We start from the raw sequence: 25184 nt of genomic DNA, 5'->3' as shown, positions 1-25184 counted from the left end.
AGCAATCTGAATTCTAATTCTAGTTCTGTTACTTATGAGACTTATAAAAATTTACCCTCTCAATCTTAATTATGTCATCTTAAAATGGAATCATAATAACCATTTTACCGATCTTTTTGAAGTCTAAATAAAATTATCTGTGAAAGTTATCAAACTACAACATAATATCTGGCCATATTGGTCTCTCTTCTAAAATTCTGTGGTTCTATAAATGCAGAAATTGAAGAGTGGAACAGTAAAGCATACATACATGTTTGATGAGTAGTTGTGTCGTCTTTGTCACTTTTTAGCTTGGTATTTTAAAGGCCACAAGGGTGAAGAATAATGCCATTATTTTTAAGTCAAATATTGTTTATGCCTAAAGTATTTTGAAATTTTCAAATAATAATTTATTTTACTAATTGTTACAAAAAATGGTGTAAGAGAATTAACTGTGTGCTTTTTTTTTAAATCACAGGTTTACAGGAAATCTGTCATTTTTTATTAAAATGGAAAACTGTGAAGAAAGAAAAAGATAGCAATTGAAGCTAAAATTCTCAGATGACTATTTTGCTATTGAGGATTCAGCATTTAAAAACGATATGCTGATTTGGAAGGTCCTGGGAGTAAACTGCAAACTTTATTTTTTCCATTCAATCAATGGATTTTTTAATCATTCCTTGGAGTCGATGAAGTTTGGAAACGGTGTGTGATGGGGAACGTGGCAGGCCAGTGTGTTCCTAGAAATTGCATTTTGGATTAGTTTGCTGCTTTTTTGAAGATACTCCATTTTGAAGGGCAAGAACCTAATGTGATGGATTTATCTTCAGAAATGAACAGACATGGGAAGAATCCAGTGAGTCACAAGCTAGAAGATCAGAAGAAGGTAAAAGAAATTTATCTTTGCTTAGTCCTTTTTGTTTATGTTTAAAGAGAATTTTTGAAATTGAAAATGAATGCACATTTTGATATAAAATAACATACTATTTCACGGAAATCAACCCTGCTGTATAGCAATGTGTTTCTGTGGGTCTGGATTTCATTACCAGTTGGTGATTTTGTTTCTAAAGTCCTCTGAATTTATCCATCCAGTAGTGGGTTGGCAAGGATTCTACTGTGTTCTCCCACTCTTGACTTCATACTAGTGACCTGTTGAACTGACCTCGTAGGAACAGTTCTCTGAGACCCAGAGTGAGGCATAGGTCACAGGCGCCTCTGGAGTAATGGAGCAGGCTAGAGCTCTCCTTAAAGAGAACACCTGCCTTACTGCCATTAGAAAGCACAAGTGGCATTTTAAATTCTCCAATTTCATATCCTTGGGACACATCAACTTAGGCCTTCTGAATTATACAGCTGGCCTGGAAAGAAAGTTGTGAGGCAACTGCGAGCTTTTTTTTTGATTCTACATGATGTCAAAAGAACTGATGGAATAAAGAACTGTGCTAACTTTATTTTAAAAGAAAGGGTTTAGCGAGCTTTTTAGTAAGAAGTGGGAATTGAATACTAAGGGATGTACTTCAACTTCATTTTTCTAGCTTTTTAGAAACTCTTACCTGCTGAATTGCTCCACTGGAGTGAGAACCACCTAAAGAATGCTTATCAGAAGGGTTAGAGATGGCGCCCAGGAGAGAGAGCCCCACTCATACTGAAATGTATCATCTTTTGCAGTGCTCTTATGGACTCTGTTAGTACAGGATAGGTGTGTGGGGACCCAGTAGTGACGGCGCTGGCAAGAAATGGGAGAAAAGGAAGGAAATTTTTAGTTAGATGTGGATCTAAGGGCCGTAATGAAGCTTTGTTTTTACATCTGTCTTAGAAATTTTGTTTACTGTTCACTTCTCATATCCTGAAAAACAACTAGTTAGGTCTTTCACGGTGGTGGAGGTTAAGTTTAGAAGAGGCTGTGCTGAGTCGGTGGCTTATTAATGTTGTTTTGCCAATATGATTAATGCAACTAGCATGGGGCTACAGTAATCCTTTTGTCATTAATAGAGGCAGAAATGCGTAGATTTTTTATTCCCAGTTTGGTTCATTTTTTGTGCAGTATAAGTAAATCTCAGAAAATACTAAATAATATAAAATTCAAGGTGCCTGAAATCAATTTTCCCTTTAATGTGGATATAAATTTCTACACAAATACTTGTGTTACAAATAAGTTTGTTGGTGTTACCAAATGTTCAGTCTGCTTCTTTTCCTTCTGGCACTGGAGTATTTACCCAGAAGAGATGTCACAGTAAATTTCAATCTAAAGCGTTCTCTGCAATTTAACTACTAAGAAGCCATTTAATCATCTTTTTCTATATACATTTTTATAACGTCCTTAACTCTGATGGTAATTTGGTTACTATATTGGGTGGGTAAAGAGGGAGGGAGGTAATAGGTAAGTGATTAATTACAGGGTTATAATTTCTGATGGAGATGCTGCTTTTATGACAAAAAAGATGAGTACCTCTGCAGGTGCTGTCTTTTCATTCCCTGGCTAAGGGAGATTTTCTGCAAACACGAAAGGAATTAAAGTTGAAGAATGGAATGAATTCTTAAAGTCATTCTCTGAGTTCTTTGTGTGGACCTTTAAAAAATGTTTTGTAATGACACTTCGTTTACTAGGCCAACTCACACAAAACTGCTCAGCTCATACATAATGTACTAATAGTAACAGAATTTAGACAAACCATGGAGAACCATAGTTCTGTAAGAAATGTAAAAATACTACTTTGGTGATGTTGCACGGGAAGACCCCCATCTCACTATAGCCTCACCTTCTCATCGGTAAAGGAATGGAAGAGGAATGAATGTTTTCAATGAGCAGTATCAAGAGTGGAAAATGGAGTTCTAATGGCCTCTAGGCTCCCTCACTGGTGTGGGCACCTAAAAAGTAGGCTTGATATGTAAGATCTGTAAATAAACCAGAAACTTGATATGTGTAGATAAAGATTTAAGATTCAAAATTTTTGAATCTGAAATGTCAGCAGGAACACCTAGTCTCAATGACACAATGAGTCACAATGAGTTTAAGTTAAAGAAAAATTGAAAGGTAACATCATAAATCTTTGTAGATGAAGCGCTGGCCATGGCCCTGCCACCATGTAGTCACTAGTAGAGATTAGAAGGTCATTTATTTAATTACTTCAAGTGTTTATAGTCCTTCATGATGAATTAATTTAGCAGGCATAGTGTTCCACATTGGTGAAACAGAACGCATTTAGCCTGACTCCTGCTTCATTGAGAGGTGAAGCATCTTTTTAATATTACTGAAAAAGTGTCATCTTTTCGTGATGTTTGGCATATTGTACACATTCAAAGCAAGGTACATTGAAATGGATTGAATAAGCACCTATTCTAAGCACTACACAACCGATCTCTTATTCAGCCTACAATAAATCACTAGCTTTTGTTAATTTAAGATGTGTAGATTTGTACTTATGTTCTACTTCTAAGTACAAACTCTTAGGATGCTGCTTATATGAGTCTGTGAGTATGTATTCTACTAATGAGGAGGTGAATGTCAGGGACGAGGTTGGTCATTCATAGGGTGCTTATCATATGTCAGGAACATGCATGGTACCTTTTGGTTTATTAAGATAGTATCTTCCTACAACAATAAAAGCTGCTTTTATCTCCTTAAGAGTTTGGGTCTTGTAAAAATAATTATCTATGACTTAAATATATATATATAATTTTTATATATTTATATATAATATTTATATATTTATATATACTATTTATATATTTATATATAATATTTATATATTTACATATAATATTATATATTTATATATAATATTTATAAATATTATATATATTTATAAATATTATATATTTATATATTTTATTATATATTTTATTATATATTAAATATAATATTTATATATTTAATATAATATTTTATATAATATTTATATATTTATGTAATGTTTATATATAAATATTTTATATATTTATATATTTAATATTTATATATCATATTTATATATTTTATATTATATTTTTATATATTTATGTATTATATTTATATAGTTATATATTATATTTATATAGTTATATATTATGTTTATATATAATATTATATATATTTATATATATAATTTATATATAATATTATATATTTATATATAATATTATATATATTTATATATAATATTTATATATATTTATATATAATTTTATATATATTTATATATAATTTTATATATATTTATATATAATATTTATAAATATAATATATATTTATATATAATATTTATAAATATAATATATATTTATATATAATGTTTATAAATATAATATATATTTATATATAATTTTTATAAATATAATATATATTTATATATTTATATTATATTTATATTAAATATTATATTTATATATAATATTTATAAATATTATATTTATAAATATTTATAAATATTATATATATTTATATGTTATATTTATATATTTTATATATTATATTTATATATTTTATATATTATATTTATATATAATATATAAATATTTATGTATAAATATGTATTTAAAATGTATATACTATTATTCAAAATTAAAGCATTCAGAAGTGTTTTTTATTGGTTTCTTTTAAATAATGCCTCATCACCTTACTAAATCTGAACAGAGGAGCACATACTTGAAAGGTACAAGGTATCGTATCCACAAATTCTATCTGAAGTGCTCTTCATTATAGATAAACTACAGATGTGTATCTTGTAGGACTTAAAGAGAATACTTCTAATAATCTTATAGAAGTTGAAGAAAATACTTTTAAGGATCTCAAGTCAACTTGGATTAGTGTAGGACTGGGTGATATTTAACGGATTTTTTTTATTCTTGTGATTTTTTTTTTTTCAGTAGAACTTTCAGTTGGTATTGGGCCATAACCCAGCTCTTGGCATTCAGGTTCTGGAATGTCCCAGATGGGAAAATTATCGTGGCATCTCAAACCACCTGAATGCCCATAATGAAGTGTTTTATTTTTGATAACATGACTTTTTGACCTTTGTTTGCACAATCAAATCCAGTCAGGTTTGCATACTGCTGTCCACTAATTTTATTGCTTTGTGGGATTATTTCTGCAAAACAAACCAAGAACAGTGAAAGCTCAATAGGTACAAATGATGCTGCTATGTAATTAATCGTGAACTTGAACTGAAAAGCAGAGCATGGTAGATTTTACTGTCAGTCTAATTACAGCAGTTTTCAATTCAGACAACCCTGGAACACTGTTTTATTGCTCCATGAATATTTTGTGTATTAAACCAAAGCATTTGTCATAGTCAATATTTTACTAGGTAGTGATAAAAAGGTAGCAGGATACACACTTCAGAATCATGGCAAAAATGTGCAATAAGTATTTGGTGATCTGTTGGATGTACTTTGTTGCTGTATTCTGTAAACCAGAAAGAGATGAGCAATATAATTGTGTATATGTAGAGGTATTCTTCTTTTATGGAAATGTTTTAAGATTAGTACGATCTCAGTTTTTCATTTCCCCAAATCACGTATTTTACATATTCAGTTTGCCAGAGTTATTTTCACCTTGCCATGAGAAAGCTCATGATAAATTCCAACACATCACATCTGTCCTTCTATGAGACCTCAGATTACTTCAGAAGTGATATATTCTGGGTATAGTGATTGAGATGTGAAGAATTATGTAAAATGAGAGAAATTATTGTATTAATTGATAGAAAGGAATAATACTGATATAGAAAAAGACTATTATTTTAAGGGCTGCTCCTGTGATTTTTTTTTTTTTTTGGACTTAAAATCAAGTTTAAGTGAAGGGTTAGAGAAAGCATCATCTTCAAGTAACAATGAGTGCTTCATCAATGTTAATTCACATAGACCTGTTTTGTTCTTTCTCTTTCAACTGACATCAAACAGAAGCGTGGTCCGGGCATGCGGGTCTGCATATGACTGTGTTAGGTTACTTTAATAATTTTCCTGGAAACATCACCCACTTATGATTGCCAGAGCTGTACGGAGTAGAAGTACTTTAGCAATTTAAAGCTAGCCTAGTTCTTATTTTGCTATTTATTTCATATAGTGTGCTGATTCTTTTCACTTTATTTTTGCATTTTCTTGCAGTGATGATAAAATAACATTGTATAAAAGTCAAAAAGTGTTCTTCAGATTATTCTTGCAGATGTAGACTACTTAAGATTGTTTATGTTGGAAACTAATTAAAAATCTGTTTTCTTTAAAGAAAATATGAGCATAAGTCAATTAAAAAAGAAAGTTTAGCGAGGATAGGTCTAGCCCTTATATTTGTTGATTTTCTTAAAGAATGGCCTCATTAAATGAGACCATTTAATTCTTTTTATAAATCTACCTGACTTCCTCTTTTAGTGTATATTACATAAGTTATAGGGACCATGAGGGATGATGAGGTTTCTGAAACAACATCAAAACGTTTATTATCAGCCAATCCTGAAGCACGGCTCTAGTAAGAATGAATTATAGTGTTGGTTTCAACAAAAGTGGTTAGTCATTCAATTGTTGATTATCTAAACTTTTCATTTTTGAAACATAGCCATTTTATAATGTTACTATATAAATCTGGAATTAATGTGTAGACATACATATGAACATCAAGCTCCCCAAGAAACTCGTGCTGTGATTGTAGCATACTCAGATGCAGATTAAGACTATCCCTAATTTCTACCTCTGCTTCATTCTTCTGTAAGATGATTCCACAAACAGCTGTCTCCCAGTTATTTTATCTGGCATCCTCTAAGGATGAATTAGATAAAGTGACTCTTTTTCCATTCAGAAGAGATTCTAGAAACTTCTTTCTCAGATTTGAGCTTGGATAGAACCTCCTTTCATTTTTTCTCCACCATATCATCCAAATCTAAAAATTCATGTGGCGGCCTTTTTGCACCTGGCAGCACACATTTTTGAAGTATATGGACTTGGTATAACAGAAAAAACTGGAAATGGATAAAAGTGAATGGGACATATGCATACTTTATGGTTCCACCATTTTGTTCTAGACTAGACTATGTGCTTTCTCCTGATTGGTGGATTTAAGACGTCAATAGATATAGTGAGCCTATATCTTCATATAAATGAATAGATAAAATATACAGTCCCAAAATATATAACACTCAATATATTTTGAACATTTTGAAGGCAGAACTATATGAAAATCTCTGAGTATTAGTTGCCATTAATTATGACTGTAATTATAATGATACTAATTATTATTAACATACAAAGTTTTCTCAGTTTTAATTCTGATTTTTCTTAAGTCCCTTCCTCTGTCTTGATACTAACATGTGAGTTCTGGCTTTTATCATTTCATAAAGGAATGAATATACTAAGACTAACATTTTTCTTCTAAAATATGTCCCATTTGTTTCTCTGGATAGCAGGCTGCCTGCTGGTGAGCCGGGCCATCTGATTTAATAGCAATAAGACAGGGTGGATAAAAATTTTTGTGGTTTTCTTACAGAGGGACTGACTAATTGTCTCCAAGATTGATTCTAGTTCAGGAATATGCAATGCCTGGGATAAGAATTAAATGAAACAAAGCCGATTTAATGATATGTTACAAAAGTGGTAGACATAAGGAATTCTGCCTATTTTGCATATAATATTTTACAGTATGACTGCAAAGTTAAAAAAATCAATATATTTTATTTTCTGAGTATATTCTGATGACCAACAGCATCACTGTCATCTGGGAGCTTATAAGAAACACAAAGTCTCAGGACCTACACTAAACCTATTGAATGGGAATGTGCATTTTAAGATCCCCAGGTGACTCTAATGCACAGCAATATTTGAGAACCCTTGCCCTACAGACTGTGCACCCCAGGAGGATTAAGTTTTAGTTACTCACCATTGTGATGTGTTCAATGAGGTGGCCTTTATTTTCTATCTTCTGGTTTCTGTCTCCCTAACTCTCTTCCCAGTATTTCCTGGAATCATCAGCCAAATAAATTACTTGCACTTGGATCATTGTTTCGGGATCTGCTCTCAGGAAACCTAAACTATGACATTCTATATCTACAGTTCTGGTATTCATATTTGTTTCAGTCAGCTAATGTTGGACTCTGTTAGCACAGCTGTTTGGAATTTAAACTTTTCAAGAATTCTTTCATCCTTATTATTCATTCCTATTTTATTCTTGGATATCCTAAGTGCATACCCAGACTAATGATAACATCAACACTTGTTCAGTATTGTTGGTCATTTTTAAAAATAAACAGGCAATTTATGGGTGACCCACACAAAGAACAGCTGCTGCCATCACTCCCGCCCTCTCCATTGTTGATGGCCTCTGCAACTGACATTGTCCCAAGCAGCTGCTGACGGAGCTGCCAGTACCTCTTTCCACATCCTACCTTTATTCTATTCATTAAAAAACAAACAAGACACAATTAGGAGACATTTATTGAATCAGATATTTGGTGCTTGGAATCTGGAGTGGGTTTTTAGGCAAAATTTTTCTATTCATTCCTCTCTCCTTCTTAGAGTTCCCTGTGAGGAAGCTATATATACATGAAGCAGTGACTAAATGGGAAAAAATGACTGGCGTTATAAAAAGAGTATGTGTATGAATGTCTCTACTCTCCTAAAAGTGGATCATTTCTAAAAAGCTTTAGTACTTTAGGTCCAAAAGCCAAATCTGGGTTTTTGAGTCCCTCAAAGCTGGAATCACCACTTCACTGAGCAAACCAAATACTAACCAAATTAGTTGTGTGGCTGAAGATGGACAGAGCTTGCCCAAAGACGGGGACCCTGTTAGTTGAGCTTATCGCAAATGAGCAATACATTGAAAAGAAGTGGTGGTGCCCATGACTCTACTTTACTTCGTTTTGTGCTGCAATAACAGACTGCGTAATCTATAAGAAATAGAAATTCCTTGGCTCACAGTTCTGGATGCTGGCAAGTCCAGTGTTGAGGTGCTGGCACCTGGTGAGGGCCTCTTGCTGCATCATCACAGAAGAAGCAAGAGAGAGCTAGAAAGAGCAAATGGTGGCTGAAATCACTCTTTTACAACAGCACCAACCCAACCATGAGGGTGGAGCCCTCAGTACATAATTACCTCTTAAAAGTCCCACCTCTTAATACTGTAATAATTGCAATTAAATTTCAACATGAGTTTTGGAGGAGGCTAACATACAAACCATAGTACTACCTTTAGCAGAAACAACCACTGCCTCCTAATACAACATGGATTACTATTTCACTCAAGACCTGATGAAACTAGCAATGTCTTTGGGAAGATCCAGTAAAACATGGTATAGCAAAGAGTTAAAAGCACAGAATCTACAATAAGACCACTTGAGTTTGGTTCTTGAATCTGACACTTTGTCAGATTACTCAACTTCTGTCTTCCTCCAGTTTTCTCATTTGTGTTACTTCTTAAAATGATAGTTACAGCAGTTGAAACAGTGCTTCACATGTGAAAAACAATAACTGGTAGCTATTGGAGGTGGGCTAAGGAGTTGGTTGTGTTCTGTCTTCTGGGGGCAGAATCATTACTCCTTTCTCATCACTGACTTCCTATGGGGCCCCAGCAGTGCTAGTGTTGAATGGCTTCCTAGTTTGCTCAAATCATGGCACCCCATTTTAGATTTCCCTCTCCAAACTGCATATAACAAATGATTTAAGCACTTTTAATACCAGGCTCCCCTAAAAGTGAAGGGTTTCTTTATTTGGGGGTGGGGTGGGAACACACACACACACACACACACACACACACACGAAAAGAGGGAAGTGTAACTAATAAATCAATCCTTGATTCTCCACCCTAGTCCCAGGACAGAATTTCCCTGTGGGTCTGGTCATTCTTCCTGGCTTCCACTGAGCTGCATCTTAGTGGTTCATTAAGGCCATGATGCCCTCTGCTGGTTCCCTGGAGAGGGTCAGAGGAGAATTAGTGCTCATGATACTTCATCCTAATATATGCATACAACATCAATCACCTGTAAGAACTCAACCCTAGAGCTAGTCAGAAGAGAAGTCTGTGTTCAAAGACTTTATTTCCCTTAGGATGACACATTTGATAAATCAAAATACTTTATGGCCATGGCATATTGACAAGAGCAAGGTTACCCTTAATTCATGGCACATTTAAATAGTGTTTACTCTCTAAACCCTAAATATTAGAGTTTCGTTTCTATTTTCAAGAGGAGAAAAAGAACATTGAACATGGGAAAATTTCTCAATACATGAACTGACTCATGTTTTATCTTTACCATTTCCAAAGTGAGGTAAAGAATGTAAAAACTATGTGATAAAGCAATCATAATAAAATGTTAATTATAGACTCTAGTGGCAGTCATGGAGATGTTCACTGTAAAATTCTTTCAACTTTTCTGTATATTTAATAATATTTATAAATCCACATGGGGAATATGTTAGTAAGATGTAATGCTTGTTTTCAAGGTGTTTAGTAGCGTAGCTATAGTTCCCCTGCCATACTTCTCCAAACTTGATTCTCCCTAACAATGTAACTTGGGGATCAAGAGGGCTTACAGGATTTTTGAGAAGTTAAGGGAGGCTGGCTCAGGACTGCTATTACTTGCCTTTGAGCTGTACTATGTAGTCTTTTCAGTTGTACTGGAATGTTAACCAGCATTTGTTGCATGATCTATATGGAAAATTTACCATGAATTTCCAACAACTTAGAAACCAATTTTAGGACTCCATCCCACATCTACTGATTTTTTTCCTTAAGTATTTTATATATTCAATCATTTGTACATTCCATAGAATACTTTTATTGTGCTCTGATTTAAATCTGGGAATGTCAGTTCCAAGCATTAAACAAATAAAAATAAATGACTTTTTATAGCTAGTAATTCTTCATGATCAATTTTTCATCTTTCATGGGATAAACTATCCTTTATAAATGTTTCCTGCCACATATTACACTGAATAGTGTAGTTGGTTAAAAATCAATTCAAAATGTGATGTTATATTGCTTATTTAGAATCAATTTCTTATGTGTATTTTTGTATAATGGTAAAGTAGTTCTTTAGTGCACAGTAGGTGTAGCTCTTTGCTAAGAATGTTCTCCAGTATATTCAGACATTTCTACATATTAACTTGTTAGTTTCCAGTAAACTCGCCAGGTTTTGTTAAGTAATTGTTTCAGAACTTGAGATAGTTTTGATCCACTCAAATTAGTAATTCTGCTCTTATAGTGTGTTTTATATATTGGATTTTAACATAATATTTTGTTTGAAGAAGGAAATCAAAATAATTGCACACAGATTTAAATGATACAATATTTTGGCTGAACTCAATGTATTTTGTGCATTTATGGGGTACCTACTTATGCTCTGCGGTAGGTAATAGTAAAACTACTATGTTAACTGCATGAGTAATGGGTTTATTCATTTATACTCATCACCTCTCCTTTGCATAACAGTGTGGGTTAGGCTTCTAGTTAATATGTGAATAGCAACATAAAATTACAAAGCACTTTCCTTGCAGTTTCTTCCATTCTTTATGTCCAAATGAGGGACAGGGACTTTCCCAAGATCATACAACTCACCAGATTCCATCTTTTTATTTTGCTTAGTGGTTTATTCAAATCCACTATATTTAGCACACTTTCTATGTGCATGGAAATTATGTATCAAATTATTTCTTCCTTAATAACATCTAATTTACTAATGTGTTGTTAAGAGTATGTTTAAAGGACATTAATCTCCAAAGCCTTTCTAGCTTTTCTATTAAACTTTTATGCCACATGAGTTGGCATATAGTATACTTTCTTTGCGCAAGTGTTTTTCTTTTTTTTTTTATTATTATCATACTTTAGGTTTTAGGGTACATGTGCACAATGTGCAGGTTTGTTACATATGTATCCATGTGCCATGTTGTTTTGCTGCACCCATTAACTCGTCATTTAGCATTAGGTATATCTCCTAATGCTGTCCCTCCCCCTCCCCCCACCCCACAACAATCCCCAGAGTGTGATGTTCCCCTTCCTGTGTCCATGAGTTCTCATTGTTCAATTCCCACCTATGAGTGAGAACATGCGGTGTTTGGTTTTTTGTCCTTGCGATAGTTTACTAAGAATGATGTTTTCCAGTTTCATCCATGTCCCTAAAAAAGATATGAACTCATCATTTTTTATGGCTGCATAGTATTCCATGGTGTATATGTGCCTCATTTTCTTAATCCAGTCTATCGTTGTTGGACATTTGGGTTGGTTCCAATTCTTTGCTATTGTGAATAGTGCTGCAATAAACATACGTGTGCATGCTCATCATCACTGGCCATCAGAGAAATGCAAATCAAAACCACAGTGAGATACCATCTCACACCAGTTAGAATGGCCATCATTAAAAAGTCAGGAAACAATAGGTGCTGGAGAGGATGTGGAGAAATAGGAACACTTTTACACTGTTGGTGGGACTGTAAACTAGTTCAACCATTGTGGAAGTCAGTGTGGCGATTCCTCAGGGATCTAGAACTAGAAATACCATTTGACCCAGCCATCCCATTACTGGGTATATACCCAAAGGACTATAAATCATGCTGCTATAAAGACACATGCACAAGTGTTTTTCAAGAGCTACTCCCCAAATGACTTTGAAAAGATGTGAAAAATAGTCCACATTTGGGAAACCACAGTTCTTTGTTGACATTAAACCGGTTTGATCATATTACACTTGTGATACCTGAGAATTTAGGTTTAAGTTTCTCCTTCTATCTTATTAGAGGTGACAGATTTTGGAAAATTATATTAGGAAGTTTTATTAATTGTTAGGAAAATGCATTGTAGAAACACAGGCTACATTTAAATTTGATAAGCTACACAAACAAAATTCATCAACAGTCCACACAGGTAGGGCCATGAGTTTTTGCCAGCCCATCAGCCACCAGATAACCCACAAGGCTTGGCTCCCTGGTCTCTTAGTGGTGCCAATGACACATGTGAGTACACGCATGTATGTGAGCCACCTTGCTCTCCTGTAGTGAAGCAGGATGTTCTATTGGACCACGTTCACATTTGGTATTTGTTCACCATGGTGGAAATGAATGGGAACTGGGGCCTGTCACAGAGGTGAGACTGCCAGCCACTTCAAGGCATATCCACATCATTTTTGAGGAAATATTAAATAAAACACATATGTGACCATTTAAGTGCCTAATTTACGGCACTTGATTTGTCTGACACACAATGAAGATAAGAATAGTGTTCTGTATAAATGGTTCCTTTATTTTTCCACTCTGATAAATATTCTTAAAAAGAGCTTCATTTACAAGCATTATACTTTCCTAACATTTGTGTTTTTGCAAATGCTTATAGTTGTAGAGTACTCCCCAAAATGTATACATTCAGTTCCAAGATAAGGCTACCTCTTAAGAATGTCACCAAACCACATCAATACTTCTGCCTGCTTTTCAAATTTTGCTGCTGGTATCTAATTCCTACTTAATATTTTTCATGAAAATTAGATGTTCTCCTTTAAACTCTTAACAGCTGCTTGATTAGACAGTATTGTTAGGTATGATGTAGCAGTTTTACCTCATACTATCTCAGTAAGTAAGGCTCCATCTTTTAACAGTTGCTGGTATTGGCAAATTATAATGTTTGTAAATAACAGATAAATAACACCTTGTGTGTACATGTTATTTTCTAATTAACATTGGAAAATGATCTAGGGTTAAACTTTAAAAACAATGAGAACTTCATAATTAATGTGTTAATCTGCTTTGCTCTGTAAAATATTTTTAGGTAATTATGAATTAATAGTGTACCATGTTGTTTTGGGGGAAAACTACAAAGTGAGGATAAATAAAGATGTACCCAGACATTTCCGAAGCACTTACCATTTTATGAATTTCTTCCATATCCGTCATCAGGTTCTAAATTAGTGGTTTGACTAAATATACTAAGAGTATATGTGGATATAGCAATGACCTTTTAAATGCATGGCACATCCATATTTATCACTCACTTTCCTAAAACTCTGATGACTTTTTAGCACAATCTGAGCTCTTTAACATGGCCCATGGGACCCGGCATAATCTCATCCCATTCCTCCTCCAACCTCGTCTCTTGCCACCCTTTCTTCAATTCATTCTTTTCCAGACATATTGACAACACATCTCTAAGTTCCTTGAACAATGAAAGTACAGTACTACCTATCTTCTTACCTTAAGGCCTTTGTACCGACTACCCCTTCTGCTGGGAATACTCATTGCTCTATTTTTTGCATGGGTGGCTATTGCTTCATCATTCATGCATCCAGCTTTACTGTAATTTCCTCAAGAAAGTGCTTTCCCACCACTCCATCATTATGTTCTATAATAGCACCCTGTTGTCTGCTTTCTTAAGAATGATTCAGTTTGTATTTTTACTCATGTATTGCTTGTTTACAGTCAGCCTCTACCAGGTCAGGGACACTGCTTGTCTCATTCATCCTCGTATTGATGCCTTGCGTATGATACGTACTCAGGAACTGTTGCTATGGCACAAAGAAGAAAAGCCTATGGGGGTACATAAAATACCATTTATTTATTCAGCAAATGTCTTATGAGGACTTATCAAATTGGGTTGTGATTTTTTTATAAAAGGTAAACAAAAAAGATAAGCTAAACACTGAGCTTGCTCCAAAGCAGCTCTCACATAGTATACCAAAAAAAAATTTTTTTAATGAAAATCTTAAAGCAGAGTCTCTTTGGTTAGATTACATGCATATGGGTATGCTGCCTCTACATACCCATGTACCTTTATTTCTTCCTATGAGGAAGGGCAGAACTTTCAAAGCAAGTCTATCAAAACAGCCTCCTGCATTTTCCATTGACTCTCCATATCCTTCCATCTCTTACAAGTGAGAAAAATGACAGGTTTAAATGTTTTACAATTTCCATTACAAATTACCTAGCTGTTTAATTATAAATTCATCCATGATATTTTATAGGCAGAAGTGATGGCATACTTAGGATTTACAATTTTGGATACAGACAGTATGTGCTACTTGGACTCTCAATCTATATATGCGTTGTATAAAAAATTAAAGGCTAAAGTTATTTAACATTTAGTATTTGATTTTCCCCCCTCAAAAAAAATGTAGGGTAAAAGGATGGTCAAATTTTGTTTAGGTTTTGTAATAATTATGCATGCCTCCAGCTACCATGTTAGCACAGAGTCTGGTATCTAATTCTTGAGTGGCACTCAAGATCCCTGAGGGATGATACAACTGAAAGTAGGGAGGGGAAGCCTCAGTCCTGCTACACATCCAAGACAAGATAAACCCCATTCTCACATGTCTGTGCCGTTGTTTTTTGCTGGCAGATGGTGCTGGCAGGTGTTTCTGCATTGCCTGACTGGTGATGCCTGTCTATTTCTGGTCCAGGATGGTCTCAGAGAGATGATCCTGCTTCCTAGGGCTAAGCTGGGCAGTACTTCAGCAACTGTAGCTGCAGTGCTCAGCGTTCATCCTCTTCAGGTCATATAACCACCTCCAAGGTATCAGCTGGCACCTGAGACCCTGCATCAGACCTGTTTCCAGGGTCTTCACTCCTAAATGTCAGCCACCATTTTTCTTTTCTACTTCCAAACACGGCGTGTTTGATTCTATTTCTTTTACCTGGGTAGCGGGCTTCTAGGAAAATTTCTTACGACCCTAGACAGAGTTGGTTTCAATAACTCCAAGATAAATTCCCAGAAAATCTCTTGTTAAGAAAGGAAAAAGACAAAGATGAAAACACATTATTCTCTGATAGGATGGGGGAGGGGTATGGATGGTTTGGGGATGAAACTGTTCGACCTCAGATCATCAGACATTAGATTCTCATAAGGAGCTCGCAACGTAGATCCCTTGCATGTGTAGTTCATGCATCCAGTAGGGTTTGTACTCACTCCTATGAGAATCTAATGCCTCGGCTGATCCTAAGGGAGGTGCTCAGAGAGTAATGCTCCTCTCCTGTCACTCAGCTCCTGCTGTGCAGCCCAGTTCCTAACAGGCCACAAGCCGGTACTGGTCCAGCCTGGGGGTTGGGAACCGTTGATATAAAGTATATGATGTGAATAGGCTTTTTTATCTCTTTACCTCTGAAATATTTAAATGTCTATTCTTAAAAATTTGCTGGCTGGGCGTGGTGGCTCATACCTGTAATCCCAGGACTTTGGGAGTCGGAGGCGGGCAGATCACGAGGTCAGGAGATGGAGACCATCCTGGCGAACGTGGTGAGACCCCGTCTCTACTGAAAATACAAAAAATTAGCCGGGCATGGTGGCGGGCGCCTGTAGTCCCAGCTACTCGGGAGGCTGAGGCAGGAGAATGGCGTGAACCTGGGAGGCGGAGCTTGCAGTGAGCCGAGATCACGCCGCTGCACTCCAGCCTGGGCGACGGAGCAAGACTCTGTCTCAAAAAAAAAAAAAAAAAAAAAATTTGCTGTAAGATTATAATTTACACTGATAACTGGCTCCTGGTACTCTATTCTGTATCTTCTTACAATACCAATTGGCCAAGAGTATTAAGATTTTTTCCCTGGAAGAGAAACTTTATTTTTGATGCTTGGGAAAGCACTTTTCCAGATAAGAAATTGAATATTATAATCAGCTTTTTATATGCTTTTTTACGTGGTAAGATTCTTTCCAAAATTCAGAAAGACTAGGGTTTCATTAGCACACACAGTTGTTTTATTTTTACTCAAAGATAATGGGCTTTTCATACACTTGTTTACAAACATAATTAAAAATGGGCTTTTGTAGAGAGGAATTCAATTCTAATAGAATGTTGATTAACTGAAGTGTTATTTGTCTTTTTTCTTAAAGTCTTAGAGAGCATCTACTAGACGTTTAGGATTTTTTCCTAAGAGAAAGTAAATCTAGAGCAACTAACTATTGCAAAATTGAAACAGGAGCTTGGCAAAGATTTGAAAGGTCTTTTCGTGCTGACTGATACAGTATCCACTCGCCACATGTGGCTATTTAGGTTTAAATTAATCAAAATAAATTAAAAATTCAGTTCTTCAGTTGCACTAGCTGTTTCAAGTGTTCAGTCATCATATGTGACTAGTGGCTGTTATGTTGGACAGCACACATATAGAACATTTTCCTCTGTGCGGAAAATTCGATAGGCTGCTGAAATGTTCTGGTGAGAATACAATGTAGAATGGGAAGTTAGGAGAATCAGATTCAGGGTTTGATCAATGAAAGTCAGAGGAACAAGAACAGTTATGGAGTGTTTGAAAGGATTTTAGACGTGAGTTAGACCCATTACTAAATTAGTAAATGAATTATTTATATTGCTTATTTTTGCTTATGTGAAAGTAACCAGAAGCTCCCAACCTTAAGAAGTATATACACAAGCAATGAATGAGATAATCAGTTTTGCATCATCTATGTAAAAAATTATATTATTATAAATTATTATCTATAATAAATTATTTGATAATAAATTTTCACTGTTGAACCAATGTGCAGACTTTCCAAAAATGCTTTCCATGATCTCATGGGGGATGAAATGCTGTTTCAAATTTTTGAATACAATAAGATCAGCCAACAAATTAGTATCAGGGCAAAAGTATTGAGGTAAAAAGAAACCATAAAACACTTACAAAAATACATGCATAATATTTTCCATCATTTTAGCAAATGATTTAAAATTGTGATTATATCCATTTATATGATAGTGCAATTCATCTGTCACATATACTTATTGTCTTCTTGCCAAATGATAAGATCCACAGAGCCATATGTTTCGTAAGCTCTTTTTGGACAGAAATTTTGCTAAAGCTAGAACAAGTAAAATGTTAATCAGCAAAGGAATCATTAGTTACATTTATATTCCAAGCAGTGTTCTTCAAAAATATATATTATAGAAGTTCATTTTCATTGAGTTAGACAACTTTAGTTACAAAATGTAAAATTAAAGGAGTCACAGAAAAGCTTGGTGAAACTATTACATTTGTTAAGAATGAAAGATTAGCATGCAGTTTAATGATACAAATAAGATGCATGAATAGTTAATTTGCCAGGAATGTTAAGATTTGGTAGACTGAAGTAGAAGCGTTCCATGTAATAGTTATAGAATTTTAAAGCCAATGAAAACCTCACTCTGAAAATGAGGAATCTGGGGCCCAGAGTGGCTATGTAACTTTCCTGAGGTTAACTGCTGGATAATGTTAGAGTTGTGATCAAACACACATATATAATAGTTTCCAGTCCATCAAGTAGATTCTGTTATTTTTAAATCAGGCTAATATAATGTTTAACATCTTACAATTTCCATATGTATTTTAAACATTAATTTGTGCACACCCATCATTCCCAAATTTAACATACTTACAAAAGCTAGCCATAATGTCATGGGTCAGTAAATATATCTATTTTGTTGAGATGAGGTCTCACTCTGTCACCTAGGCTGAAGTGCAGTGGTGTGATCACAATTCATTGCAGCCTTGACTTCATGGGCTCAAGTAATCTGCCTCAGTCTCCCGAGTAGCTGGGACTACAGGTGCACACCACCATATCCAGCTAATTTTTTTTTTTTGGTAGAGAAAGGGTCCCACTACGTTGCCCAGGCTCATCTTGAACTCCTGAGCTCAAGTGATCACCCTGCCTTGGCCTCCTAAAGTGCTGGGATTACAGGTGTGAGCAACCACACCCAACCAATAAGGATTTACTGTTATATTTGACCAGTAATAGGGTAGGAGCAACCCCATGGGGCACTTAAATTGAGCTTCTTTTGCCTTCTCCTTGGCGCTTTCTCATACTAGTGTTCACACCACACCTGATATTGCATCTTTCGTAGATACTTTTTGTTTCTAATCACAAGGTTTCAGGCACCTTAAGTCCCAGGCCCTAAGCATCCCTGTATCCCCAGTACCTAGCCTAGGGCCTAGTGCAGACTATCCACTGTGTGTTGAAAGAATGAGTGATTATAATTTCCTTTACAATAGGGACCTTAATTTGGCAAGTGCTTATAAAGAAAGTAATTCACATGAAAAGTACGGGTATGAATTGTAAAAATACATTTTTAAGGAAAAAATTATAATTTTAACAAAATATTTTTATTTGAGAAGTACAAAATTCTATAACTTTGATTCTGTTTGTAAAATGTTAAATCCCTTTTGGACTAGAGTTTTAGTGGGCTCTCTGCATACTGAGCACTAGGGAATGAAGACAGTGGTCTGAATGTTAGGACTGGACACAGCAAAGCTATACCTGGGAATGAGTACTAAGAGTCCTGTACCCTGGACTGAGCTTTCAAAGTGTTATAGAAGCTTCAATCTCCATCAAAGCCAAAGCAGCCCGGATTCACAGAGGATACAGATAAAGGCTCTAGGTACTAAAACAAAAATTACTGCAGGAAGGAAACACTTTATGTTTTTTCTCCTGTAGGAAGACCTTGGCAGCATGAAATAATAGGAAAAACACTTTGGGAAGAGGGAGACAATAGTTCAAATCCTGGCTCCATCACTTAATAGCTCTGTGAATTTTGTTCAGTGAATTAATCACATTGAACCTCAACTTCAGACCTCCTGTCTTCTTCTGAGCCCTCCAAACTGTTCCATCCTCTGTCTGTTACCCAGTTCCAAAGTCACTTCCACATTTTCAAGTATCTTTATAGTAGCAGCCTCCTCTCCGTGGTACCAATTTACTGTATTAGTAGTCTGTTCTCCCTCTGCTATAAGGACATACCTGAGACTGGATAATTTATGAAGGAAAGAGGTTTAATTTGACCCACGATTCAACAGGGCTGAGGAGGCCTCAGGAAACTTACGATCATGGCAGAAGGGGAAGCAAACACATTCTTCTTCACATGGAGGCAGGAAGGAGAAGAATGAGAGTGAGTGAAGGGGGAGTCCCCTTATAAAACCATCAGATCTCATGAGAATTTACTCACTATTGTGAGAATAGCATGGGGGAACCGCCCCCATGATTCAATCACCCTCCACCAGGTCCCTCCCACCACATGTGGGGATTATGGGAGCTACAATTCAAGATGAGTTCTGTGTGGGGACACAGCCAAACCATATCAGACATCTTAAATTGACTCTGAATTTGATTGTCCACCAAGTATATTTTCCAAAGAGTAGAGGCGAAGAGCATCGGCTTTGGAGTTAGCCTGGATTTGGACACCATTTCCGCTCTTCCCTAGCTGTATCACCTTCATCAATTTGCTTAATCACATTTCTCTGTAAAATTCAGACAGTAACAGTCTTTTCTCATAGGGTTTTTTAAGAACATTAAGAGAGATAACTTATGTAAGCTTGGAACAGAGTAAGCCTCCATTAAAGATTAGTTTTATTGGCTACTATAACTCCTGCATGATACAACTAAAATATAACCTTAAACCTCTAAAAGGAAGAAAAAGTTGTCTATGTATAAATTAGAGTCATCTTCCTATATCATAAATGGCAAAGGAACCCCAGTAGAGGCTGTAGACTTAAATTTACACTCTGCACTTTTGGTCAGGATTTAGGATGGCAGAACTTGGATGGGTGGAGGACAGAGCTATGGATGATTCATCAATGATGGACTAAGCTCCTGGCCTGCCTTTTGCTTCAACAAAAGCCCGATAAAGTGAGATGGCTCAACAGCAAATTCTCCAGCAGAAGGAATGAAGTTGAGACCCCCACACCAAAGTTGGAGGCCATTACCCTTAGCAAACTAACACAGGAACATAAAACCAAATACCACATGTTCTCACTTGTAAGTGGAGCTGAATGATGAGAACACTTGAACACACAGAGGGGAACAACACACACTGGGGTTATCAGAGGGTGGAGGGTAGGAGGAGGGAGGGGATCGGGAAAAATAACTAATGGGTTCTAGGCTTAATACCTGAGTGATGAAGTAATCCGTACAACAAATCCCCATGACATAAGTTTACCTGTGTAACAAACCTGCACTTGTACCTCTAAACTTAAAGCCCCCCACACTTGTGGTGGTTATTATTCACATAAATATGCTCATTCATGGAGATTATAATCAAGAGTTTATACATAAAAGCTTAAAAATAATTTGTGTGTAGACACAGGTTTTTATAGTTATTAAGAAAGTAGGTTGTAGCGTCCTACAGTTCTGGGTATGAGTGCAAAGATTACTCCTTTTTCTTGTGGTTGTAGTTCTTTTAGCTGCAGTTTATTCATTTGAAAGATGGGAATAATAATAATACTCGACATCATTAGGTGGTTGTGATAACAAAGGTGATAAACAATGTGAAGACTCTTGTATAGTACCTGCTGCGTAAGAATGGCTCAGGAAATAGAGAAGGAGGAAATACAGTTTTCAGACAGACAACCTGTCTTCTCACCACATTGGTTTCCCTGAATGCTGCTAATAGTCATTCAACTGGAAAATGTTGGGAGAAAACAAAGTATATGAGATAAAAACTGTTTCCTTTTGTGTATTTTGCATAAGCTTACTGCTCATTAAAATTTGTCTTCTTAATAAATTCCCTCAATGAATCATTTTCCATTTGAAACCTTATTTCTAAAAAAAGGTAGTGATTTGCTGGAAAAATCTGTTACTTCTATCTGTCTCAAATATGTTAACATATTCATCTGTTTTATTCACTTCTATGATTGATAGGATGAATCTTCACCACCATAGTTGCTCTTCAGGTTTTTAGGATTATTTCCTATGGGAAAATTTATAGTATGAGAAAGGTTTGTGATGTTCATTATTTAATTGTTTTACACAAACTCCAAAGTTGGAGACTTTTCTAGAAAGTGTATAAAATATGCAGTTCATAGTGTTATCTCTACACAGAAGGAAGAAGCTTGTAGTTGGAGAATAACTGATTTCTTGAGTCTATAGAACCAACCAATACAGATAAATTGAGGAACCTGGAAACATTATCCATAACAATTTGATTAGCCATATTCAAGTGTGTCAATTGATTTCAAAACCATTTAAACATATAACATGTTATTCTAGATGTGCATGTTTAAAAATATGTGTATCCAAGAGGCAATCCCATGTAAATATAAAGATGTATGCACATGTATTTATATTAAGATTGAATTTATGTGTGTGTATGTTTGTATACTTATATATGTATGTGTATCTATTTCCTAATGTATACATATATGTTTAAGTCCATATGTCATATTAACTTTACTGCTGATTAATTAGAAAGTCTACCTGATTTTTGGTAAAACTAAATGTTACAGATTTCTGAGATGATTTGTAAATTGTAAACTATATTTTTCATTCTGATGAAGCAAAGCATCTGAAATAGAATTCAATGGTAGGTTGCTTCATTGTTGTTAGAAACTAGAAATTCTGGGCCACTTGATGGGCAGGCACCGCAGGAGCTTCGCACAGTGTCTGTCTCCAAAACCAGCTTTGGATTCTGCCTAGCTCATTCGGCTTCCCTCCCAGGTTTCCAGATCAGAGAATTGAAGGCCAGCTGCTGCCTGTCATTAGGAAGCTTAGTGAAAGTCAACATGGGGCTGGAGACTGGCTGGCTGGGGCTGATGGTGCACTGTCTGCACTCTGGCTAAAGAGCCACCTAGAGAGGGCTTTGCTAAGGCTGGCTAGGACTAGGTCCATGTGTTCCTAATCTAAAGCAGAGAAGAAATATCAGTTTCAGGATGTTATATATTTTTTGATACAAGTCAAAGCTGGGGACATTTGGAACAAAGTTCAGAATAGGAGAATGGTCATTCTTTGGTTTCACCTAAGCCTTTTTATGGCTGAAGCGAGGGGCTCTTTTTGTGTCACTCTGAAGCTGTAATCAAAGTAGCTCCCTGCCCTTTACTTTTCCTACAGACGTCCAATCGTGCTCACACAATCCTTTTTATAATATTGTAAAGCCTCAAGGGGTGATTTATTTTTTAGCCTCCCTTAATGGAGATAATCATATTATGTCCTGCAGCCTAGCAGTTGTTACTAGTCATTTGGTGTGATATCTTGGTCAGTGCTCCTGCGTGTGTTGTACTTGTTCACATACGCTAAATTGCTAAATTCTCCTAAATTCCTCCAAATGTTTTGGCTGGATGATTTCTTCTGGCAGTCGATTACCCAGGTTGTCTGTATATTGGGCATTCTGAATTTGTCCTACATTTATCAGATCATTTCATACAGTGGCATATTTTTGTTTAGCAAAGCCTATTGAATAAAAAGAAAAGGCTGACATTTAAATGGAAAGGCCAGAGGCTGTAGAAAATACCAGAGGAATTCTACAAATATCTTTTCTCAGTGGCCTAGACAATTGGGATCTAATTCTTCTTGTGCAGCAGATGGAGGTGGTGAAAACTGAGCTTCTAAATGGCATGAGTCTCTAAGTTAAAGGGCTTGGTGCTGTGCCACGCAAACAGCCCTGCTTTTTTCCAGCCTGTAACGAGCATACAAGCCAGCCTTCAGGGAAGAGTGGGCCTCTCAGAGAAGAGAAACCTAAATCAACCCATGGGTGTCTAGAAATAATTATAGTTTAAAAAATAATGCATCTGCTTAAAAGGAATTCTACTGTTACACCAAGACTATTAACACATTAATTCTATGGTGTGTGTGTGTGTGTGTGTGTGTCCCTTAGGGTTTAAACAGTATAAAGCTGATTACAACTTATTTTTAACACATTTGCCTCTTCTCTCTCCCCTTGTTCTCTCCCTGTCTTTCTCTCTTCCAAACAGCCAAAGTGTTGTTCTCTCTTGTGTTTTTATTATTATTATTATTTATTTTATTTATTTTTTAGACAAAGACTCACTCTGTCGCCAGGCTAGAGTGCAGTGGCGTGATCTTGGCTCACTGCAATCTCCACCTCCCGGGTTCAAGCGATTCTCCTGCCTTGGCCTCCCCAGTAGCTGGGATTACAGGTGTGTGCCACCATGCCCAGCACCTGTATTCCCAGCTACTTTTTTTTTTTTTTTTGTATTTTTATTAGAGACGCGGTTTCACCGTGTTGGCCAGGATGGTCTAGATCTCCTGACCTTGTGATCCGCCTGCCTCGGCCTCCCAAAGTGCTGGGATTAGAGGCATGAGTCACCGTGCCCAGCCTCTCCTTTGTGATTTTTAGAGGAGGAGAGATTTATTTTAGATGAAAGGAAGATAAATTAACTGTGTAGAGCTTATTAGTTTGTCAAATGTCTTCATGTTCATTTCTCAATATTTTTCTCTAAAGTCACATGATTCTTCTACCTTTGTCATCCTAAACACGTGAAACTTACGTATATACTGGCCCAGCTTCTGTCACATGGTGTTTACTACTAATTTTTGAACAAATTTTACATAATATATATTTGTTCTCATTTTCACAGGTCTACTTAATGTCAATGACTAAAAAATTTATAAGGCCGGGCGCGGTGGCTCACGCTTGTAATCCCAGCACTTTGGGAGGCCGAGGTGGGCGGATCACGAGGTCAGGAGATCGAGACCACGGTGAAACCCCGTCTCTACTAAAAATACAAAAAATTAGCCGGGCGTGGTGGCGGGCGCCTGTAGTCCCAGCTACTCAGAGAGGCTGAGGCAGGAGAATGGCGTGAACCCGGGAGGCAGAGCTTGCAGTGAGCCGAGATTGCGCCACTGCACTCCAGCCTGGGCGACAGAGCGAGACTCCGTCTCAAAAAAAAAAAAATTTATAAAATGAAAATCTAAGTCCTCATGCTTCTTGTAACAACAACAAAAAACTCTAATATCACATCTTTTAGCAGAGGAATTATGGATATTATCTCACATATTTACAATTGTAGGCACTTTATTTAATTATTCCTATTACCCATGGGGGATGTGGAGGTGGGGAGGAAGTATCTGGTCTTCTGTACTGAAAGTACTATCACAGAGAAAAGAAGACCCACTCAAATTTTCATAGTTATCTATCTGTGCTAGGAAAAAAGAAAAAAAAATCAGTTTAGCCTTTCTTCCAGGGCTTAAGTAAATGTGCCCAATTATTTCAACCAGTTTCCACTGACCTGTCAAAAATCCTTGTGTATAATGATGGCCTGCCAGCAGCAAGACTGGACAGAAATACGGTATAGTAATTGATTTTGTTAGTTGAACATCTGGCAGAACAGCCTGGATATTTACTTGGAAGGAATGTTCCCCAACTGGACTAAGTTTGCTATTGGGTTTTAGGGCATTAACATGCCAGATTAGGGTTCTCTGGGCATAAAATACATAGATGACAACAGGCGAGTGAGTCATAAAAGAAAATGAAAAAGAGATGAGACACTTTTCACATATGCACCGTAGTTAGAAGACCATTTTTTTTCCCCCAGGATCTCCTTACTAGAGTTCAAAATGGAAACCAAGCAATATACAGTAGAATAATCAT

At 36.0% G+C, this 25184-nt stretch overlaps 1 protein-coding gene across 1 annotated transcript in view; it reads left to right on the top strand.

Annotated features, from left to right (window-relative positions):
- The first annotated feature begins 460 nt into the window (after positions 1 to 460).
- Positions 461 to 25184, top strand: part of NAV3 (neuron navigator 3) — a 657172-nt gene continuing 632448 nt past the window's right edge. The window contains exon 1 of the mRNA XM_030819929.1: positions 461 to 865. Within this exon, the coding sequence (XP_030675789.1) occupies positions 794 to 865 (72 nt within the window). The 5' untranslated portion in view covers positions 461 to 793. The remainder of the gene's footprint in view (positions 866 to 25184) is intronic.

Source organism: Nomascus leucogenys, chromosome 10 (genome assembly GCF_006542625.1).
Source record: "Nomascus leucogenys isolate Asia chromosome 10, Asia_NLE_v1, whole genome shotgun sequence".
NCBI lineage: Eukaryota > Metazoa > Chordata > Mammalia > Primates > Hylobatidae > Nomascus > Nomascus leucogenys.
The sequence above is the reverse complement of the archived record's forward strand: the minus strand, read 5'-3'. Positions and strand labels throughout refer to the sequence as shown.